The 22,384-nt window shown below is 44.6% G+C and overlaps 1 protein-coding gene across 1 annotated transcript in view; it reads right to left on the reverse strand.

Moving 5' to 3' along the window:
- The window catches only part of OXCT1 (3-oxoacid CoA-transferase 1), an 81,517-nt gene that overhangs the window by 21,359 nt on the left and 37,774 nt on the right, over positions 1–22,384 (reverse strand). Inside the window, exons 11-13 of the mRNA XM_056545961.1 lie at positions 20,343–20,391; positions 19,429–19,501; positions 17,757–17,832 (exon numbers count right to left, since the gene is read on the reverse strand). Of these exons, the coding sequence (XP_056401936.1) occupies positions 17,757–17,832; positions 19,429–19,501; positions 20,343–20,391 (198 nt within the window). The remainder of the gene's footprint in view (positions 1–17,756; positions 17,833–19,428; positions 19,502–20,342; positions 20,392–22,384) is intronic.

A 22,384-nucleotide genomic window follows, 5' to 3' on the forward strand; every position in this document is an offset into this window, starting at 1 on the left:
ACAGCGTAAAGCAAATACTTAAAGCTTATTCCCTATAAGGTCCCAACCAAACCTGTGAGGAACCTAAAGTCCGGTCCTCTGTAAAGACTGTTACTTCGTTTAACCTGCATAAAATCTGCAGTAAAGTCATCTTCAGTTTAATAAACTCCGGTTGTGGACAATCCTTTATTCCTCCCTATCGTCCCTTAGACGGGTGGCGGTAGGATATATATACATACAGAGAGGAACCCGCACCCTGGCGTCACGACAGTTAAGGGTTAATCCAACACCCTTTCATCACTGCACAGCTACATCCTACCTACCCTACACCCCTAAGCTACCACCGAGGTTTTCAGCGGAGTACCCCTTTAAGCTCCATTACACCAGACTGAACGTCAACTCACTGGAATACTAAAGCACATGTACGCCAAGGCGACAAGTCAGCGGTAACTTACAGCATTCCACCCACCGCCCATAAGAATCAGCGAGCGCCTCTAAACCATCTATTGACTGATCAATGTTCTGTAGTAACCTCCAAACCTTAGTAGGGAGATCTTGAGACTAAACATGTAGCCCCCACCCCTCATACAGAAGATTTTGCCTTTTTTTTTGCACTGTTGCTATGCAACTGCTCCCCCCCCCCCACCATTCACTTCCCTTATGCGCCTTCAATCACTCTGCATGACATGATGTAGCGCTGAGCGAGAATAATCTGCTCTCAATGACTAGCCAATGATGGATTCTATACCGCCTGCTAACAGTCAGCGCTCAACCCCAAAATACACAAAATAAATAAAATAAAAACCATATAAAGCTGCCTTTTTATTTATGTATAACACGTATTGTAGCCTCTCCAGTAATATAAAAAAATAGCGCTGAACTATTAAACTATTAAGCTGTAATACCAGACACAATCCCTTGACTAGTGTTTCCCAACTGGGTGCCTCCAGCTGTTGCAAAACTACAACTCCCAGCATGCCCGGACAGCCGAAGGCTGTCCGGGCATGCTGGGAGTTGTAGTTTTGCAACAGCTGGAGGCATCCTGGTTGGGAAACACTGCAATAGACAGTAGTGGTGCCACTTTTTCCATCAAATTACCGTATTTTCCGGCGTATTGGACGACCCCCAACTTTTAAAGTTAAAATATAGAGATTGGGATATACTCGCCGTATAAGACTACCCCTTCTACCGTGATATACTGAATTGAAGATTGTGCACTTTTCCGGTGCACAGGTGATCGGGATATTACAGCGCTGTCCACAACCAGGGTGAGTAGTTTAAAAGTATTTATTTTACATGTAACGCGTTTCAAGGACGCTCCGTCCTCTTCCTCAGACAAATATACGGTACCTTACCAGTGATTGGCTGGTTGTTGTATACCAAGCCTGCTTAGATTGGTCAGCTCTCCCTGTCTCCAAGGCGACGGTACATGCCTCTTTCATGCAGGGAGTTGTAGTTTTGCAACAGCTGGAGGCACCCCGGTTGGGAAACGCTGCCATAGACAGTAGTGGTGCCACTTTTAGAACAGCCGCCCATGTTTCTCTAACCTCTGACCCCGTAGATCTGTCAGGGCACCCCATCCTCTCTCGGTAAGCTGGCACCAGCAGTTTATCCGCCGCTCAGGCTTTTATGCAGGTAAGTGGTTTGTCTAATTACGGCCGACCCGATGCAGCAGAGCCGCATTGTGAGAAGTGTTTGTAATTACCATGTTTTACAAATATTGCTGGGAATAAATATTACAGATCGGTAAATGTCAGAATCGTTATTTCATCCATTCTAAACAGCAGAAAAGCTTCGTAAATGCCATTCTATGGAATCGGCATCCACAGTCTACTAATACAAGGCGTCCAGCCAACAGGCTCCTCTTCTAAATCACTAAGAAAATTACCGGATTTTCCGGCGTAGAAGACGACCCCCAACTTTTACAGTTAAAATAGAGTTTGGGTTATACTCGCCGTACAAGACTACCCCTCTACCGCGAGGTACAGTACCTTACCAGTGATTGGCTGGTTGTTGTATACAAAGCCTGCTTAGATTGGTCAGCTCTCCCTGCCTGCGCAGCCCTCCCTGTCTCCAAGACTATCAGAGCGGTACAAGCCTCTTTCACCCGCCCGGCCCGCCCTTGTATCCCATTACTGTACCTCCTTCTCCGCCTCTCTGATCTCACACATGCACACCAGTGCCGCCTGTCAGATTTTGCACATGCGCTGCCTCAGATCTTGCACATGCGCACCGCTTCACTGCAGACCTCAAGAGCGAGCTCTGAGAGGCAGAGAAAGAGGTACGGTAATAGGATACATACAAGGGCGGGCCGGACGGTTGAAAGGTGTGCGTTTTTCTGGGCACAGCGCCTCTCTCTATCCATACTCCGGGCGTCCCGGACAAATGCAGCACCCACACTATAAGACGACACCCGACTTGAGAACACACAGGAGAGATCCCCTATACTCCGCGCCACACAGGACAGATCCCCCATACTACACCACACAGGAGAGACCCCCCATACTACACCACACAGGAGAGATCCTCTATACTACACCACACAGGACAGATCCTCTATACTACACCACACAGGAGAGATCCTCTATACTACACCACACAGGAGAGATCCTCTATACTACACCACACAGGACAGATCCTCTATACTACACCACACAGGAGAGATCCCCTATACTCCGCGCCACACAGGACAGATCCTCCATACTACACCACACAGGAGAGACCCCCCATACTACACCACACAGGAGAGATCCTCTATACTACACCACACAGGACAGATCCTCTATACTACACCACACAGGAGAGATCCTCTATACTACACCACACAGGAGAGATCCTCTATACTACACCACACAGGACACATCCTCTATACTACACCACACAGGACACATCCTCTATACTACACCACACAGGACACATCCTCTATACTACACCACACAGGACACATCCTCTATACTACACCACACAGGAGAGATCCTCTATACTACACCACACAGGACAGATCCTCTATACTACACCACACAGGAGAGATCCTCCATACTACACCACACAGGAGAGATCCTCCATACTACACCACACAGGACACATCCTCTATACTCCACCACACAGGAGAGATCCTCTATACTACACCACACAGGACAGATCCTCTATACTACACCACACAGGACACATCCACTATACTACACCACACAGGAGAGATCCTCTGTACTACACCACACAGGAGAGATCCTCTATACTACACCACACAGGAGAGATCCTCTATACTACACCACACAGGAGAGATCCTCTATACTACACCACACAGGACACATCCTCTATACTACACCACACAGGAGAGATCCTCTATACTACACCACATGGGAGAGATCCTCTATACTACACCACACAGGAGTGATCCTCTATACTACACCACACAGGAGAGATCCTCTATACTACACCACACAGGAGAGATCCTCTATACTACACCACACAGGAGAGATCCTCTATACTACACCACACAGGAGAGATCCTCTATACTACACCACACAGGACACATCCTCTATACTACACCACACAGGAGTGATCCTCTATACTACACCACACAGGAGAGATTCTCTATACTACACCACACAGGAGAGATTCTCTATACTACACCACACAGGACACATCCTCTATACTACACCACACAGGAGAGATTCTCTATACTACACCACACAGGAGAGATCCTCTATACTACACCACACAGGAGAGATCCTCTATACTACACCACACAGGAGAGATCCTCTATACTACACCACACAGGAGAGATTCTCTATACTACACCACACAGGAGAGTGGCACTGCAGCGATAAAAGGGTGTCAGATCCCCGCCAATAAACTATTTATGGCTTCTGTGGATAAAACAAGTATTAGACGGTAAAATTCCCTTTATAATTAAAATTTATCAAACTTTGTGTAGCAGAGCAGTTGTCCATTCCAACCAGATTACTGCTTTATATATTATTTTTTTAGAGGCCCTTTCCACAGATTAAATTTGGAATCTGATTGGTTGCTATGGGCAACTGCTCAAGGCAAGACCGATTTTTCTCGTATAAAATCTGCTTTTTCTGCACATAATTCCTGGCAGTAATGAGTTTTAGTGGGTCCTCTGGCATATCCAAGGCAGATTGGGGATTTCTGCTGCAGAATCTTAAAAAAAAATATAAAAATAAAGATCCAGACTAAAAATACAAACACACATGAACAAAGCCTTACAGTTATCTCTTGTAATGGGCAACCGGATTAGGTCAGGTATCCAGCCTCTAGATGTAATGAGAAGGCTTCTATTCATTGACTGAAAGCAGATCTAATATTTACACAAGGTATAATACAAAGTTGCAGAACATTTGGTTATACAGCAAGCATTTTATTAGGTCCTGCTTGGCAGCTTCCACCTATACTCTACCAGCTTTTCAGCCGAGGAATCCGTCGTCCCCTAATGAGTGATGGCACGGCTCGCTGCAGTTAGCGGGAATTAACCTTTTCATCTTTCATGCAGTTTTAAGCTTTCCGTGGTAATGAGCCGTCTCTGAACACGTCCTAATGGAGCCCCTTCAACTATTAAACTCAACATAATATGGTTATTAAAAGGTTAGAATGGAAAAATGTATCCATTTCTGCTATATTAAATGGTCATGAACCTTTCAAGAAACCCTTACGAGAGGAGCAGCCCTATTTCTGGCCATTATAAGGCATTTTTCAACATTCCAGGGGGGGGGGGGGGGGGGGGCTAGCTTATGATGTTTCCCATACACTGCACATGCAGAGGAGAAATTATTATATAGAGACATCTCTATAGTACACCCACAGCAGCAAAAGCATGGAGGACATTATTGAGTAGTACTGAGCAGTGTACAGTAAATCCAGTTCTGGGTAAGAAACACTTACTAGGGCTTTCAGTAGCTTCTTTCTACCTCTGCCTCATTCTCCTCCCCCTCCTCTCTAAATACGTCTTTAGATGGTTCAGCTCACCTGAAGTATGCGAAGGGGTGTTCTACTGCCCCAGCGTTCGGAACATTTTATTCCGAATATTGGGTGCAGGCGTCGTGACGTCATGGCCACCCCCCTCAATGTAAGCCTATGGGACAGGGCGTGGCAGCTGCCACACCCCCTTCCATACACTCATTGAGGGGAGTGGCATGACATGAGGGGCGTGACCATGACATCACAACCCTCGCAGCCGAGTACCACTTTAAAACAATTTCACTTAAAGGGGTACTCCGGTGCTTAGACATCTTATCCCCTTTCCAAAGGATAGGGGATAAGATGCCTGATCGCGGGAGTCCCACCGCTGGGGACCCCCATAATCTTGCACGCGGCACCCCGTTTGTAATCAGTCCCTAGAGCGTGTTCAATGCAAGCCTACGGGAGGGGGCGGGATAGCTGTCATGCCCCCTCCCATAGACTTTCATTGAAGGGGCAGAGCGTGACGTCACGTGGCGAGACCCCCGCGATCAGGCATCTTATCCCCTATCCTTTGGATAGGGGATAAGATGTCTAAGCACCGGAGAACCCCTTTAAAGAATTTGGCCCAGATTTATCAAAGAATGTCTATGGTAGAGTTATTTACCCACATTAGCTCTTCTGTGGTGGGAAAAGCTCTACCACATACACTTTTTCTAGACTCTTGAGAGGGAGGGAAGTAGACACTTTCCCGGGTCCTGAATTAGGTTAGGTGTTTTTTCTTAGGGTGGGTTTCACACTACGTTTGCTGGATCCGGTTGGGAGGGGTGAAAACCGGCCGCTCCCGTATCCCAGCCGGATCCTGCTCGAACCCCATTCATTTCAATGAGCCGACCGGAGTCAAACGCTGACTCTGGTTATCTCATTTTTGCCCCGTATACGGTTTTCTGACCAGACCAAAAACAAAAAGAACATGGCTGCTTTCTGTAGCACTGCACCCGTCTTCAAGATGTGGATGGTATTGGAGACTCTGCCAAGATTTATAAACACAATCCTTGGGGAATAGAGTGTCTCTAGTCAGGGTTTCCCTGAGGGGATCTATCAGATCATAATCATATCATCATCCATCATTCATCAATATCCCCATCAACCTCCATCATCCCCATCATTACTTAAAACAGAATAATAATGTGCTCATTAGCCACTAGGTGGCAGTAATGTTTAAAACTACGACTAGTGTGGACATGAGATGGCTTCAGTGAGTCTTCGTTTCCAGTAAAGGACTACTCTATCTAAACTGTATACAGCACCCCGATACAGAGTAGTCCTTTACAGGACACAGACTTTCACTCATGCACACATTAGTCGTAGTTTTAATCATCACTGCCACCTAGTGGCTAATAAGCACATTATTCTGTTTTAAGTAATAATAATAATTAATAATAACAATAAAAGTTAAGTGTTCGATCTTATAGAGGGTCTTTAATCAGGGTTTCCCCAAGGATTGTGTTTGTTTCAATTGGCCCAGGGATCCTCTGGGGACATTTGGTGTAAGAGCCTTCCAAGATTTAGGCTATGTTCACATGGGGGAATGTCCGCACAGAAAAAGTCCATGCAGACATTCCACCTACAGCAGAAAATGCCAGCGCTAGGACCACTAGGAAAGAAAGAATAGACCTGACTCCGAACCATCTGCCACGGGAATTCTGGCGTGTGCACAGTGAATCCCATTGAAATCAACTAATCTCTGCTGCAGCGGAATTCCATTGTGTGAACATGGCCTTAAATGGGTCGTCCCCCTCCTGCTGATCCTCATGGTAAGACACTGCATTACGTGCAGCTGGACTGGCTTGCCAGAGGTCACACAATCTGTCAATGGAAGCTATAATTTTGGGGAGCTGTAAGTTCCTACCTCTGCTGCATATTCTGCTCTCACTGAGCACTGTATAAAGAGCAAGCTGCCTTTTTTGTTGGGTTGCCTTCCGCTGCCCTAATCTGCACCCTACTGGCCCTATGGGGCTGCAGATAAGACTGCTCTTGAATAGGGAATGCCAAAAGCAAACAGCAGTTGAAGGGGCCTAAAGTATGTTTTTTTTTAGTTTTTTTTTTTTAGGACCCACAGCAAACAGCTGTAATATATGTGGGGAAACCTGGCAGTAAGTGATTTCCCTGCAGCGCCACCACAGGAGGTATAGAGCATTACACAGTGCTCATTCACATCAATGGGTTGCCTGTGTAATGCAGGACAAGACAGATCGTCCAAGGGGAGACACTATGCAACTGCTAGTGTATTAGAGAAATATTCTTCGGTATTATATCCTTATCTTTTAGAGGGGTCCCCCCCCCCCCCCCCATGAATAACATATCCTCTTTTCTACAACTGTATGACTGCAGGGGCCCCAACTGTTGAGATCTTCAGGAGTCCTGTTAGAGTTCGTAGGGGGATCCCATTAGAATGGAGCAGTGTGCATACTCCATCTTCAGCACCCCCAAAGACAATGAACGGCGTGGTCCGAAATAAACAGAGTCCATGCCAATTGCCTCTCCATAAAGATGGGAGCTTTGAGTCCGGTTAGAGACTGTGGGGGTCCGAATGACGGAAACCCGCTGCAATCACACACACCTCTCTCATCCAAGTGTCAATGGTGTCAAAACTCTAAAGGGGGGGGGGGGGGGGAATTTTTTATCAGCTGGTGCCAGAAAGTTAAACAGATTTGTAAATCACTTCTATGAAAAAATCTGTATCCTTCCAGTACTCATTAGTGGCTGTATATTACAGAGAAAGTTCTTTCGTTTTTGGATTTTTTTTTTCTGTCCGCATCAGGAACTGTTCAGAGCAGGATAGGTTTGCTATGGGGGTTTGCTCCTGTTCTGAACAGTTCCTGATATGGACAGAGGTGTCAGCAGAGAGCACTGTGGACAGAAAGAAAAAAAAACTAATATACAGCCGCTAATAAGTACAGGAAGAATAAAAAAATAAAAAATAAAAAAATGTAATAGAAGTAATTTACAAATCTGTTTACCTTTCTGGCACCAGTTGATTTAAAAAATAAAAATAATACGTTTTCCGGATTTTTCAAAGGGTATTTTACCGCCAGCTGAGGCAGAGCTTGTATTCCATTCACATTCCTGAGACCCGATAATCCACATTTACCCCAGAACAACTTTTAATACATTTAACTTGTAAATTCCATTTTAGTTCAGGGCTCCATGGATGAATTCGTTTTCTTGAAGGGATTAATTCATCAGTTGTTGCTTGAACAGTCAGTTCTCCACTGTATCCAGCAGCTGACCTATTTCTTCTATACTAGCAGGCGGATGTAGAGTTCACTTTGCTCCAGTACGCGGAAGACTTTAAAGGGGTACTCCGACCCTAAGACATCTTATCCCCTATCCAAAGGATAGAGGATAAGATGTCTGACCGCGGGGGTATTCGGCAGTCACGCCCCCTCCCACAGACTTGCATAGCGGGAGCGGAGGGAGACGTCACAAGGGGGCGGAGTCTTGGTGACGTCACGATTTCCGGCCCAGTGGTCAGCACCCAACAGTTTGTGAGCTGGCAGCGCTGCGTGCAGCTCAAAGAGGTGGGTGCCGAATGAAAGATTGCACAAGGTCCCCAGCGCCGGGACCCTCGCGGTCAGACATCTTATCCCCTATCATTTGGATAGGGGATAAGAGGTCTTAGGTTCTCACCCTTAAAGGGGTACTCCGGCCCTAACAGTGTTTCCCAACCAGGGCGCCTCCAGTTGTTGCAAAACTACAGCTCCCAGCATGCCTGGACAGCCTTTGGCTGTCCAGGCATGCAGGGAGTTGTAGTTTTGAAACAGCTGGAGGCACCCTGGTTGAGAAGCACTGACCTGCAAAATCCCAGGATAAATTTGACTTTATTGGAGCAGTTGGAAACATTGAAAATCAATGTTGCTGATGTTGTCTTGATTTAAAAGAATAAATTCAAAAAAAGTTAAATAATTTTTATATATTATATATGTGTATTATGTGTATATATGTGTGTATTAGAGATGAGCGAACTTACAGTAAATTCGATTCGTCACGAACTTCTCGGCTCAGCAGTTGATGACTTATCCTGCGTAAATGTGTTCAGCTTTCAGGTGCTCCCGTGGGCTGGAAAAGGTGGATACAGTCCTAGGAGATGCTTTCCTAGGACTGTATCCACCTTTTCCAGCCCACCGGAGCACCGGAAAGCTGAACTAATTTATGCAGGATAAGTCATCAACTGCCGAGCCGAGAAGTTCGTGACTAGAGATGAGCGAACTTACAGTAAATTAAATTTGTCACGAACTTTCCTGCATAAATTAGTTCAGCTTTCAGGTGCTCCGGTGGGCTGGAGAAGGTGGATACAGTCCTAGGAGACTCTTTCCTAGGACTGTATCCAACTTTTCCAGCCCACGGGAGCACCTGAAGGCTGAACTAATTTACGCAAGATAAGTCATCAACTGCCGAGCCGAGAAGTTTGTGACGAATCGAATTTACTGTAAGTTTGCTCATCTCTAGTCGTGAAGAATCGAATTTACCGTAAGTTCGCTCATCTCTAGTGTATTATATATGTGTATTGTGTATGTATTATTTTTTATAATATTTCTAATATTACTGTTAAAATTTGTATTCATATATTTTCTTAATTATTTTATTATTGTATTACTAATGTTATTCATAATATTTTTGTTAATTATCCATAATTTCAACCAAATGACCAAATACTTATTTTCCACCATAATTTGCAAATAAAATTCTTTAAAAAAAAAATCAGACAATGCGATTTCATGGATTATTTTTTCTCATTATGCCCCACCCATAGTTGAGGTTTACCTATGATGAACAATGACAGGCGCCTCTCATCTTTTTAAGTGGGAGAACTTGCACAATTGGTGGCTGACAATACTTTTTTGCAGCACTGTATGCCACAAAAAAAAAAAAAAATATATAAAAAATAAAAAAAATAAAAAACACCATCTAAGAGCAGACCCCCATGAAAAGGTTATATTGGGAGGCTTTATCATTACTTTAACCACAATATATAGTGATAAGAGTCATTCAATAGAAGTATTCGTTCAGTGTATCCCAAAGAGTGTGCCTTCAGCTGTTGCAAAACTACAACTCCCAGCATGCCCGGACAGCCGTTGGCTTTACATAGTTGAATGCGCTGACAACAAAATCACACAAAAATTATCAATGGAAATCAAATTTATCACCCCATGGAGGTCTGGATATGGAGTCACACTCAAAATCACAGTGGAAAACCCCACTACAGGCTGATCCAACTTTATGTAATGTCCTTAATACAAGTCACAATGAGGCTCAGTAGTGTGTGTGGCCTCCACGTGCCCGTATGACCTCCCTACAATTCCTGGGCATGCTCCTGATGAGGTGGAGGATGGTCTCCTGAGGGATGTCCTCCCAGACCTGGACTAAAGCATCCGCCAACTCCTGGACAGTCTGTGGTGCAACGTGGCGTTGGTGGATGGAACGAGACATGATGTCCTGGATGTGCTCAATCGGATTCAGGTCTGGGGAACGGGCGATCCAGTCCATAGCATCAATGCCTTCCTCTTGCATGAACTGCTGACACACTCCAGCCATATGAGGTCCAGCATTGTCTTGCATTAGGAGGAACCCAGGGCCAACCACACCAGTATATGGTCTCACAAGGGGTTTGAGGATCTCATCTCGGTACCTAATGGCAGTCAGGCTACCTCTGGCAAGCACATGGAGGACTGTGTAGCCCCCCAAAGAAATGCCACCCCACACCATTACTGACCCGCCGCCAAACTGGTCATGCTGGAAGATGTTGCAGGCAGCAGAACGTTTTCCACGGCATCTCCAGACTGTCACATCTGGGTGCCAGTGGCAAATTTGCCAATCTTTGTGTTCTCTGGCAAATGCCAAACGTCCTGCACGGTGTTTGGCTGTAAGCACAACCCTCACCTGTGGACGTTAGGCCCTCATACCACCCTCATGGAGTCTGTTTCTGACCGTTTGAGTGGACACATGCACATTTGTGGCCTGCTGGAGGTCATTTTGCAGGGCTCCTCCTTGCAAAAAGGTGGAGGTAGCGGTCCTGCTGCTGGGTTGTTTCCCTCCTACGGCCTCCTCCACATCTCATATACTGGGCCTGTCTCCTGGTAGCGCCTCCATGCTCTGGACGCTATGCTGACAGACGCAGCAAACCTTCTTGCCACAGCTCGCATTGATGTGCCATCCTGGAAGAGCTGCACTAAGAGCTGTGTGGGTTGTAGACTCCGTCTCATGCTACCACTAGAGTGAAAGCACCGCCAGCATTCAAAAGTGACCAAAACATTAGCAAGGAAGCATCGGAACTGCGAAGTGGTCTGTGGTCACCACCCGCAGAACCACTCCTTTATTGGGGGTATCTGGATAATTGCCTATAATTTCCACCTGTTGTCTGTTCCATTTGCACAACAGCATGTGAAATTGATTGTCAATCAGTGTTGCTTCCTGAGCGGACAGTGTGATTTCACAGAAGTGTCATTGACTTGGAGTGTTAAAGTGTTCCCTTAATTTTTTTGAGCAGTGTATATACACTACCTGTCCTTAGATGGTTTTGTTTAAACTGTAGCTATATTGTAATTGGAAACACGTCATGTCATTGTACCATTGGTTGATATTCTACTATGGACATAAATAAAAGGGGTGAGCGGTGTCCGTATCAGTGCTGGCGCTGGCCTTCCACCATGTTTGTCAGCTCACAGACAAGGGGGGGGGGGGTCGTGATTCCTTCTAAAGAGGATCATGAAAAGTACCATGACTGAGCATGGTTTAAACACAACATTTACTTTTCCCCAAAATACACATTTGACTTCAATTTTGTATTTGTCCAGATATTTGGCACATTTTTCCATGGCTTAAGAAAAGAATGCATCCTGACAATCTTACCAACCATACTCGCACACATTCTTAACTACCCAGCATGCTACAGCTACCGTATATACTAGAGTATAAGCAGAGTTTTTCAGCACGATTTTTCGTGCTGAATACACCCCCTCGGCTTATACTAGAGTGAACTCTACGCCTGTCAATTCCTTCTCAGCCATCGGCTGTCCGGGCATGCTGGGAGTTCCCGGGAAGGAATAGAGTGCTGGTCTGGGCCATCTATGCTGCAAGGACCGTCCGGTGGGGAGGGTTAGTCGTTGCGGGCTGTCCATCTTCACCGGGATCCGGCCCCGGACTAGTGACGCTGCCTTGACGACGCACAGGGACATCCCTACGCGTCGTCAATGCAACGTCACTAGATGAAGGGGGGGGGGATGATGGGGGTGTTCATGACGGGGGTCTGGATGATGACATTGGGGGGGGGGGGGGGGGGATGATGCATTACCCACCCTAGGCTTATAGTTGAGTCAATAACTTTTCCTAGGTTATTGGGTTGAAATTAGGGGCCTCGACTTACACTCTAGTATATACACGGTAATTCTAATTTATAAATACGATTCAATTTAAACCTTAATAAATTTAGCATTGAGCTTTTTTGCAAATACTAGAAAAACAGACTTTCCAGAGGGGGGGGGGGAAAAACCCAGGCATTTAAAAAACAGTAAAGCAAATGACTACGACACTGTGGAACAGCATTTTATAGGTTAACAACCTGGCACAGGCTGATAGTAGTTTCAGCCGCTTATCCGGTATCAAGAGATAAAGCTGCTCTACATATCTCCAGACAACCTCAAAAGCCTGTGAGGAAATGGCAAGGATTTGGTTTCTCACCTTTAGAGAAATTAATCGGAGTACATTATGTTCTACTAGAAATTATATTATGCAAAGTTATATTACGAAACAGTACAAGCCCAAAAGCTTGTGCTAAAAAAACTACTTTAAATGGCATCAAATATTGACATTCAAAATCAAGTTTTTATTATACATTTCTCTTCATAAATCAATATAACAGGGGAAAAAAAAAAAAAAAGGTAAAATTTCCAAAATTTTCATACTGGCCACTTAAAGGGGTACTCCGCCCCTAGACATCTTATTCCCTATCCAAAGGATAGGGGATAAGATGTCAGATCGCTGGGGTCCCGCTGCTGGGGACCCCGGGGATCGCCGCTGCGGCACCCCGCTATCATTACTGCACAGAGAGAGTTCGCTCTGTGCGTAATGACGGGCGGTACAGGGGCCGGAGCAGCGTGACGTCATGGCTCCGCCCCTCATGACATCACGGCCCGCCCCCTTAATGCAAGTCTATGGCAGGGGGCGTGACGACCGCCACGCCCCCTCCCATAGACTTGTATTGACGGGGGCAGGCCGTGACGTAACGATGCTCCGGCCCCTGTATCGCCCGTCATTACGTGCAGAGCGATCTCGCTCTGCGCAGCAATGATAGCGGGGTGCTGCAGCAGCAATCCCCGGGGTCCCCAGCAGTGGGACCCCGGCGATCTGACATCTTATCCTCTATCCTTTTGAAAGGGGATAAGATGTCTAGAGGCAGAGTACCCCTTTAAGCACACGACAGACTGACATTCCCTGCTTTTTCAGCTTTGCTGTATTGACTAGGACAGAGTCAGCAGAGTCATTACAGTGCAGAAAAGTAACACTATACAAACTGAGTACTGCTTTTCCCCTAGAGACCAGGGAGTGAAAGATCAAACACTATTCCCAAAAACTAGAAACACCTTACAAGGTTAAAAAAAAAAAAAAAAAAAAAGTTATTCATAATGCGCTAACTGGGTGTGGGGGGGCTCCTTATCCTATCCCACTATGGTTTGCTTGTAACTTCAAGGAGCTTGTCAGGAAACCAAAACAGCAGAGCCAGCTGTTTCACACAATTTTAACTCTTGTGAAAGTTGGTTAGAGGGCATAGCACGAAAAGTCAAGGGGAATTAAAGGGGTACTTCACTGCCCCAGTGTCCAAAACGTTTTGTTCCGAATGCGGGCTACGTGGGTCGTGTTGTGACGGCCACCCCTCCTAGTAATGCCATGCTACAGCCACAACCCTACCATAGACTTGCATTGAGGGGGCATGGCGTAACATCACTAGGGGGCATGTGCATGACTTCACTACCCCCATAGCCCGCACCCAGTATTCGGAACAAAACGATCCGGACACTGGGGCAGTGAAGTACCCCTTTAAAGGGGAACTCCGCTGGAAGAAAAAAAAAATTCTTCAAATCAACTGGTGGCAGAAAGTTAAACAGATTTGTAAATTACTTCTATTTAAAAATCTTAATCCTTCCAGTACTTAGCTGTTGTAGACTACAGAGAAATTTGTGAAGTTCTTTCCAGTCTGAACACAGTGCTCTCTGCCGACACCTCTGTCCGTGTCAGGAACTGTCCAGAGTAGGAGAGGTTTCCTATGGGGAATTTCTTCTAATCTAGGCAGTACCTGACATGGACAGAGGTGTCAGCAGAGAGCAATGTTGTCAGACTGGAAAGAACGTCACAATTTTCTCTGTAGTATACAGCAGCGGATAAGTACTGGAAGGCTTCAGATTTTTAAATAGAAGAAATTTACAAATGTGTAACTTTCTGGCACCAGTTGACTTGAAAACATTTGTTTTCCACCAGAGTACCCCTTTAAAGCTGTTTTTGGCTTCTTGACCACTTTGTGGCAGACCCACAGACCCACTTTGTAGCTGAAGGCAGTCAGGGAGCCCTCTTTTGGACACGAGAATGCCCTTTTAAAAGGGGTACTCCACTGCCCCAACATTTTGTTCTGAATGCTGGCTGCGGGGATCGTGACATCACAAGGGGTGTGATTGTGACGTCACGATCCCCACAGCCAGAATTCAGAACAAAAATGTTCTGGGCGCTGGGGCAGTGGAGTACTCCTTTAACTACCATTCCCTGCAGCTGCTGTTAATTACATACACAGTGCTGCTGTCTATATAGGAATGGCAAGGTTTGATATACACTCCTGTATTGTCTGTATAAACCATAGGGAAGAAAACGTGTGGGTCTCAAAAATAGCTGTCCAGTACAAGAAAGAAGGGAGCGCCTCCAAAGCAATGGCCCCTATTTAGACAATACAGTAAGGAAGCGTATGTCTCCTATAGGAAACACCGACAAATACAGACAATACATGAAAGTAGAGATGAGCGAACTTACAGTAAATTCAATTCGTCACGAACTTCTCGGCTCGGCAGTTGATGACTTTTCCTGCATAAATTAGTTCAGCTTTCAGGTGCTCCGGTGGGCTGGAAAAGGTGGATACAGTCCTAGGAAAGTCTCTTTTCCAGCCCACCGGAGCACCTGAAAGCTGAACTAATTTATGCAGAAAAAGTCATCAACTGCCGAGCCGAGAAGTTCGTGACGAATCGAATTTACTGTAAGTTCGCTCATCTCTACATGAAAGCAGTGTGCGCCTCCAATATGGCCACTTCCAGAAAGTGCCCGATTATCAATCTTCAACATACACACACCCCCATATCTGAAATCCCCAATACTCCATAAAAGTGCAATTCTCATTATATGGCAATACAATCCAGGAACCCGGAAAAGAGTCTTCTAGAGATGAGCGAACTTATAGTAAATTCGATTCGTCACGAACTTCGCAGCTCGGCGGTTGCTGACTTTTCCTGCATAAATTAGTTCAGCTTTCCGGTGGGCTGGAAAAGGTGGATACAGTCCTAGGAAAGAGTCTCCTAGGACTGTATCCACCTTTTCCAGCCCACCGGAGCACCGGAAAGCTGAACTAATTTATGCAGGTAAAGTCATCAACTGCCGAGCCGAGAACTTCGTGACGAATCGAATTTACTGTAAGTTCGCTCATCTCTAGTGTCTTCTAATGATCCTTCCATTATACGTCTTTCCTATGAACAAGACAACGCAGCTTTGAATTAAATTGTAACCTTGACGCCAAGCGGTGTCCCTCTCATGACCGACCACGCTCTGACCTGCTGGTGCCCTAGGGTGAGACACAAATACCTCCCCCATGGCTCACAATAGGCACCTGATCGAGAATCCCCAATAACTGCAGCCAACACAAGCACGTCATCGCCAGTACTCAGATATCCGCCCTGGCTCCAAAAGCCTAGGTTTAAAGGGGTTATCCAGGAAAAAACTTTTTATATATTAACTGGCTCCATAAAGTTATACAGATTTGTAAATTACTTCTATTAAAAAATCTTAATACTTTCAGTACTTATGAGCTTCTGAAGTTTAGGTTGTTCTTTTCTGTCTAAGTAATCTCTGATGACACGTGTCTCGGGAAACTCCCAGTTTAGAAGAGGTTTGCTATGGGGATTTGCTTCTAAACTGGGCGGTTCCCGAGACAGGTGTCATCAGAGAGCACTTAGATAGAAAAGAACAACCTTAACTTCAGAAGCTCATAAGTACTGAAAGGATTAAGATTTTTTAATAGAAGTAATTTACAAATCTGTTTAACTTTCTGGAGCCAGTTGATATATATATATATATATATATATAAAAAAAAATTTCCCTGGAATTCCCCTTTAACTCTTCGCTTCCCAAGCCAACAAGGGAGGAAGAAAAACATTACAGAACAACTGAGGACAGTCTAGAGAAGGAAACCATTATCTGTTATTAAGAGAAGTTAAACAGATCAAGGAGGTTGTGCACCCACTTCATACAATTAAAAAAGGAGCACTAATAGGTGTATAATGAATATCTTCAAAGTGGATATTTGCTTGATGCACAGACACAGAAAATTACCTGAAATACACTGTTACCTGCAGTCAAAAACAGCATTTTAACTGCAAAAGGTTAAAGGGGTATTCCAGGCAAAAACTATAATTATATATTAGCTATTATTATTAGAAGTTATTAGCTTCTGAAGTTTTCTGTCTAACTGCTCAATGATGATGTCATGGGAGCTGTGCATGATGGGAGAATATCCCCATAGGAACTGCACAGCTCCCGGGACGCGAGTCATCAGAAAGCAGTTAGACAGAAAACAGCAACTCAACTTCAGAAGCTAATAACTATTGGAAGGATTAAGATTTTTTAATAGAAGTAATTTACAAATCTGTTTAACTTCCGGAGCCAGTTGATATATATATATATATAAAAAAAAAAAAAAAAAAAAAAAAAAAAAAAAAAAGACAGCTTTTGCCTGGAATACCCCTTTAAGTCTATGAGACCCCATCAGTGAGGGGATACAAAACTCTGCAGTATGCCCCAAGTCAGTGGTCTCCAACCTGCGGACGTCCAGATGTTTCAAAACTACAACTCCCAGCATGCCCGGACAGCCGTTGACTGTCTGGGCATGCTGGGAGTTGTAGTTTTGCAACATCTGGAGGCCCGCAGGTTGGAGATCACTGACTTAAGTCCACAGCAGGGTATCGGCTGAAGAAGTTTCTTGAAAGGGGTACTCCGGTTCTCCAGCTTTGGGAACATTTTGTTCAGAACGCTTTCAGCAGGGGGCGGTGATCGTGATATCACGGTCACGCCCCCTCCCATAGACGTGAATGGAGGGGGCGTGGCATGACATAACGACCACTGCCGCAGGAACCCAGCGTTTGTTTAGAATGCCGGGTGCTGCAGGAGACCCAGTAGCGGGATCCCCACCATCAGACATCTTATTCCCCTATCCTTCGGATAGGGGATAAGATGTCTAGCAGCGGAGTACCCCTTTAACATTCTCTCCGGTGATCATTTCATGTCAGATTGATAGACAGATGTTGTAACAACCCAAGTAATCCATAAGTACAGCTGTTAGGGGCATGATAGAAGTTATAGTTTTGCAACATCTGGGGGTCCGCAGTTTAAAGACCACTTCTCTACAGCCCAAGTCTCATTTGTAGGTAGTGTGGCAGAGAACAGCTCATACACGCTACATAACAGCGTACAAATTCAGGTGGAAGACGCCTTTAAATTATTATTTTTTATGTACAGTAACTCATCACAGTAGTGTGCACGGCAATACTCACAGGAATCATCCAGTTTGCCAGATCTCCGTATTTAGACACCTGCATAGCGCCCAACATGGTCAGATCCACATGTCCTCTATGGAAGTGAGGAACAGAGGGGAAAAAATAAAAATAAAAAATACATTAAAATACGGTGCCAAAACAAGCATTATATACAATGTTTTACTTCTGCAGCTGAAGAAAAAAAAAAATGAAATTTAAATAAAAAATAAAATAAAAAAAAATAGATTAAAATAAATAAAATTAAAATTAATAAAAAATTAAAATGTCTGCCCGCACAGCTTCCAGACAGCTTTTCATCAAACTTCACGAGACTTGGGAACCAGCCTACCTACAGATTTCATGTTAGGCCGGGTTCATTCCGTGTACTTCCTTTCCATCACAGCCATCAAGGAGGCCAACATTCTGTGGTGGACACTATTCACTTCAATGGGCTACTTACCGTAGTACAAGCTAATGTAACAGGACTCAATATGACGGCCCGCTGCTGTATTGCGTCTTATTACATTAGAGCAAACCACCAGAAAACAGTGACTTAGTTCAGGCCATTGAGGTGAATGGTGCCCGCTACAGTATAAGTCGTCATCCCGTGATGGGAGCGGAAACATTGCGTTAACCTGGCCTTAGCCATAATGTACTCTCAACAAGCACATGGATACATGAAATGTCAGCCAGTTCCACAAAGGGAACAACTCCAGGAGCTACATTTAGAGTTGCTTCTGATTTTACATAAAAAACAAACCTGAATAGGAAGGATTCTGCAGCAAAACCTATTCAGAATAATGAGACTGCTAAAGAAATCCCGGCAACGTATCCATCATGTGTAAATATAACCTTTATATACACTGTGGGGACATCGATCAAAGTCTGTAGGTGCAATAATGTTATAAACCGGTTAAGATGGTGCAGTTGGAGTGTACATGTACCGAATTACATGCTGCAGGGCCTGGGATAAATACGGGGCTAGTACTAATTTTTTGGGGAAATTTCACTTTGGAACAGCACTAACTACGATTCCTTCTCTGCGAATTTTTCACCCTCGCAACTTTTGTGCGACTTTTCGAAACTGCTTTCTACAGCCAGTTTTTGTAAACCAGGTCCGGGCTGGTGAAGGTTTATGGTGCAATTAAAAGGAGAACTCAAGCAAGAGTTAACTTAGCCCTTATCCACAGGATAGAGCATAAGTAGCTAATCGCGGGAGGGGGTCCAACCTCTGAGACGGGACCCCGGCTCTCTCACTGAGGATCGTGTGTGTCGTCTACCGGTAGACTGCCCACGCTCTATTCATTTCAATGAAGCGCCAACGATGCCCGAGAGCTGTACTTGGGTCTTTTCGTCGCTCCCATAAAAATGAATGGAACGTGTACAGCGCGCGCTCCTTACCGAGTGGCGGGTGCCCTACCAGTCATCACAAAGTGGGAAACCACTGGGACTCCAATCAGATACTTATTTTTTTTTTTTTACTAAGTTCTCCTTGCGACTTTTTGAGAAAAGTCACACTTCATAAATCTCTTACCACTGCAAAGTGGGAAAAAAAAGAAAATAAATAAAAATAAAAGCACAAAGTTGCAGACTTTTTGCGCAAGTGTGACAAATTTACACCAAAAAAGCAGTGTAAAAAAGCTTGATAAGTGTCCCCATGCATTAGAATGTAGGGGTACAGGGTACTCACCCTCTAATCATGGCAAAGGAGTCGTCACTAGAGAAATATGATGCTCCTGGAAGGACTGTGACAGTTTCTTTACCTAACAGAAAAAGCCAGAGAACGTTACATGTATCCAGGACATGTGGTTAGAACTACTGGTATTGACTAGATGAAGTCTACATTTACTGGTGGTACAGTCACAGCATCCAAACAAAAGTAATGGGTAAGTGTAAAATAATGTTAAAAATAAAAAAGCAACTACAAATCTAAATTTTTGTATAGCGCCATTGGATTCCATAGCATTTTGCAATTTTTAAAGGGCACAAATAAGGACATGAGACATTACAATAAAGGGGTGCTCCGCTGCTCAACGTTTGGAACAAACTGTTCCCAACGCTGGAGCCGGGAGCTCATGACGTCACGCCCCGCCCCTCAATGCAAGTCTATGGGAGGGGGCGTGACTGCCGTCACGCCCCCTCCCATAGACTTGCATTGAGGGGCGGGGTGTGACTATGACGTCATGAGCTCCCGGCACCGGCTCCAGCGTTCGTAACAGTTTATTCCAAACGCTGAGCAGCGGAGTACCCCTTTAATATTTAGTTTGTAATGTCTAACTTCTAAACTGGGGTAGTGAGGGCCCTGCTCGTGAGAGCTTACAGTCCGTGAGGAACGGGGTTGTGACAAAAAAGGAAGAGAGTGCGCTTTATTGATAAATGGTCCAGCCGGTCAGCTAATTTTTGGACCATACCAAGTTTTGTTGCCAGACTGGAGACCATCCAGCTCATTCAAATAAATAGAGTGCGGCGCAGGACCGGCGGGCATATGGCAGAGGTCGGTTTTAAATTCTCCTGCTGCCGTATTGCAAAAACACGGTGTGAATGTACCCCGACATGTTCAGTCGGGTAAGGCTTCCACTTATTTTTTAACTGATCCATTTGTACCTGCATTGATGAGATCAGGATCTACTTCATCTTTTGTGGGGTAAGGACCCTAAAGAAAAGAAGAGTGCACAGTATTTAGTTGTTCTTAAGTTCCTTTAAAACCTCAAAGATCAGCTTTATATAGCCAATGTTTTTTTTATTATATATATTATATAAATATATATATATATATATATATATATATATATATATATATATATATATATATAAATATATATACACATATAAGTGTGTGTGTGTGTGTATGTGTGTATGTGTGTATGTATATACATATACATATATACACACATAAATATATATATATATATATATATATATATATATATATATATATATATATATATATATATATATATATATATATATATATATATAATTTTATATAATTATATATAATATATTATATTATATATATACCTAGACCTTTGTCACTAGAGATGAGCGAACTTACAGTAAATTCGATTCGTCACGAACTTCTCGGCTCCGCAGTTGATGACTTATCCTGCATAAATTAGTAGAAAGAGTCTCCTAGGACTGTATCCACCTTTTCCAGCCCACGGGAGCTCCTGAAAGCTGAACTAATTTATGCAGGATAAGTCATCAACTGCCTAGCCGAGACGTTTGCGACGAATCGAATTTACTGTAAGTTCGCTCATCTCTATTTGTCACCCATTTGGTTCCTATTCAGATATATGTAGATATGACATTGCATACAGTATTTCTTTCTCAGTTAAAAATTAACAGATTAGAAAGGGATATATAAAATTTTATATTGAAGTCTATGGCAAAATCTGATGAGCCTGTAATGTCATCCGTTTGCATCAGTTTTTTCCACTCCATTTTTGATCAGTTATTACTTCTGAGCATGCTCAGAAAAGGTGTGAGTAACCAGGGAATAGCCAGACAAAAAAAAAAATATATAATAATAAATAAAATGGACAATAAAAGCATACAAACAGATTAAAAACTGATGCAACAGGATGCCACTAAATGGCACCCCTTTGCATCAGTTTATTAGTATGGTCTGTTCAGCAGCAATGATGGGAAAATAGCGGGACGGGATAAAAAGGCCATGTGAACCTAACCAACTGTAGTAACAAAGGGGAGATTTATCAAAACCTGTCCAAAGGAAAAGTTGCCCAGTTGCCCATAGCAACCAATCAGATCACTTTCATTTTTCAGAGGCCTTTTCAAAAATGAAAGAAGCGATCTGATTGGTTGCTATGGGCAACTCCGCAACTTTTCCACTGGACAGGTTTTGATAAATCTCCCCCAAAGGGTTCACAAATTCCACATGCCAAATACTTTTTCCTACTACCTCCTTTTAACCCACCACCCCTACCATCATGTGAGTTGAGAATCCAACACTCTATATAGTTGACCAATAACACCAAAATCAACAGGTTCAGCTTTTCTTTAACCCCTTAAGGACACATGAGAATGTCATGTGCTTTCCCGGCCCCCCGCGGCCATCTGGAGCGGAGCCGATGCCCGATGCCTGCTGCCTGCTGAAATTGTTCAGCAGGCATCGCGGCATATCGCCCGGGGGGGGGGGGGTTGGGGTCATGATGATGATTGCCGCAGATCGCTGTACAATTCAGCCCAGTAATATGCAGCGGATTCCGGGCCAATCGGGTCTCCAGTGACCCGGAATAACAGCCATAGCCAGCAGGGGTGAGGTAGCACTGGTGCCACCTCACGATCGCCCCGATTCGTCGGCCGGTTTCTCGGCCGACCAGTCAGGGCACCTGCTTCGGGTGTCACTCCCGCAACCCGCTCCACCCCTCTTCCGGAGGACGTGATCGGGTGCGGGACATGGACCCCGGCAGCTGGGGACCCCGATCCCCAGCGTCCCTGTTGGGATCGGGGCCCCAGCAGCGTGGATCAGCAGTTGGGTGAGTGACAGCCTCCTGCTGTTTAGCAACAGCTCCCAGCATGCTAAAAAGGCATGCTGGGAGCTGTAGTTATGCAACAGCAGGAGGCAGACCACCACAACTCCCAGCATTCCCTTATGGGCATGCTGGGACATAGTTTTGCAACAG

This window comes from Hyla sarda, chromosome 1 (genome assembly GCF_029499605.1).
Source record: "Hyla sarda isolate aHylSar1 chromosome 1, aHylSar1.hap1, whole genome shotgun sequence".
Lineage (NCBI taxonomy): Eukaryota > Metazoa > Chordata > Amphibia > Anura > Hylidae > Hyla > Hyla sarda.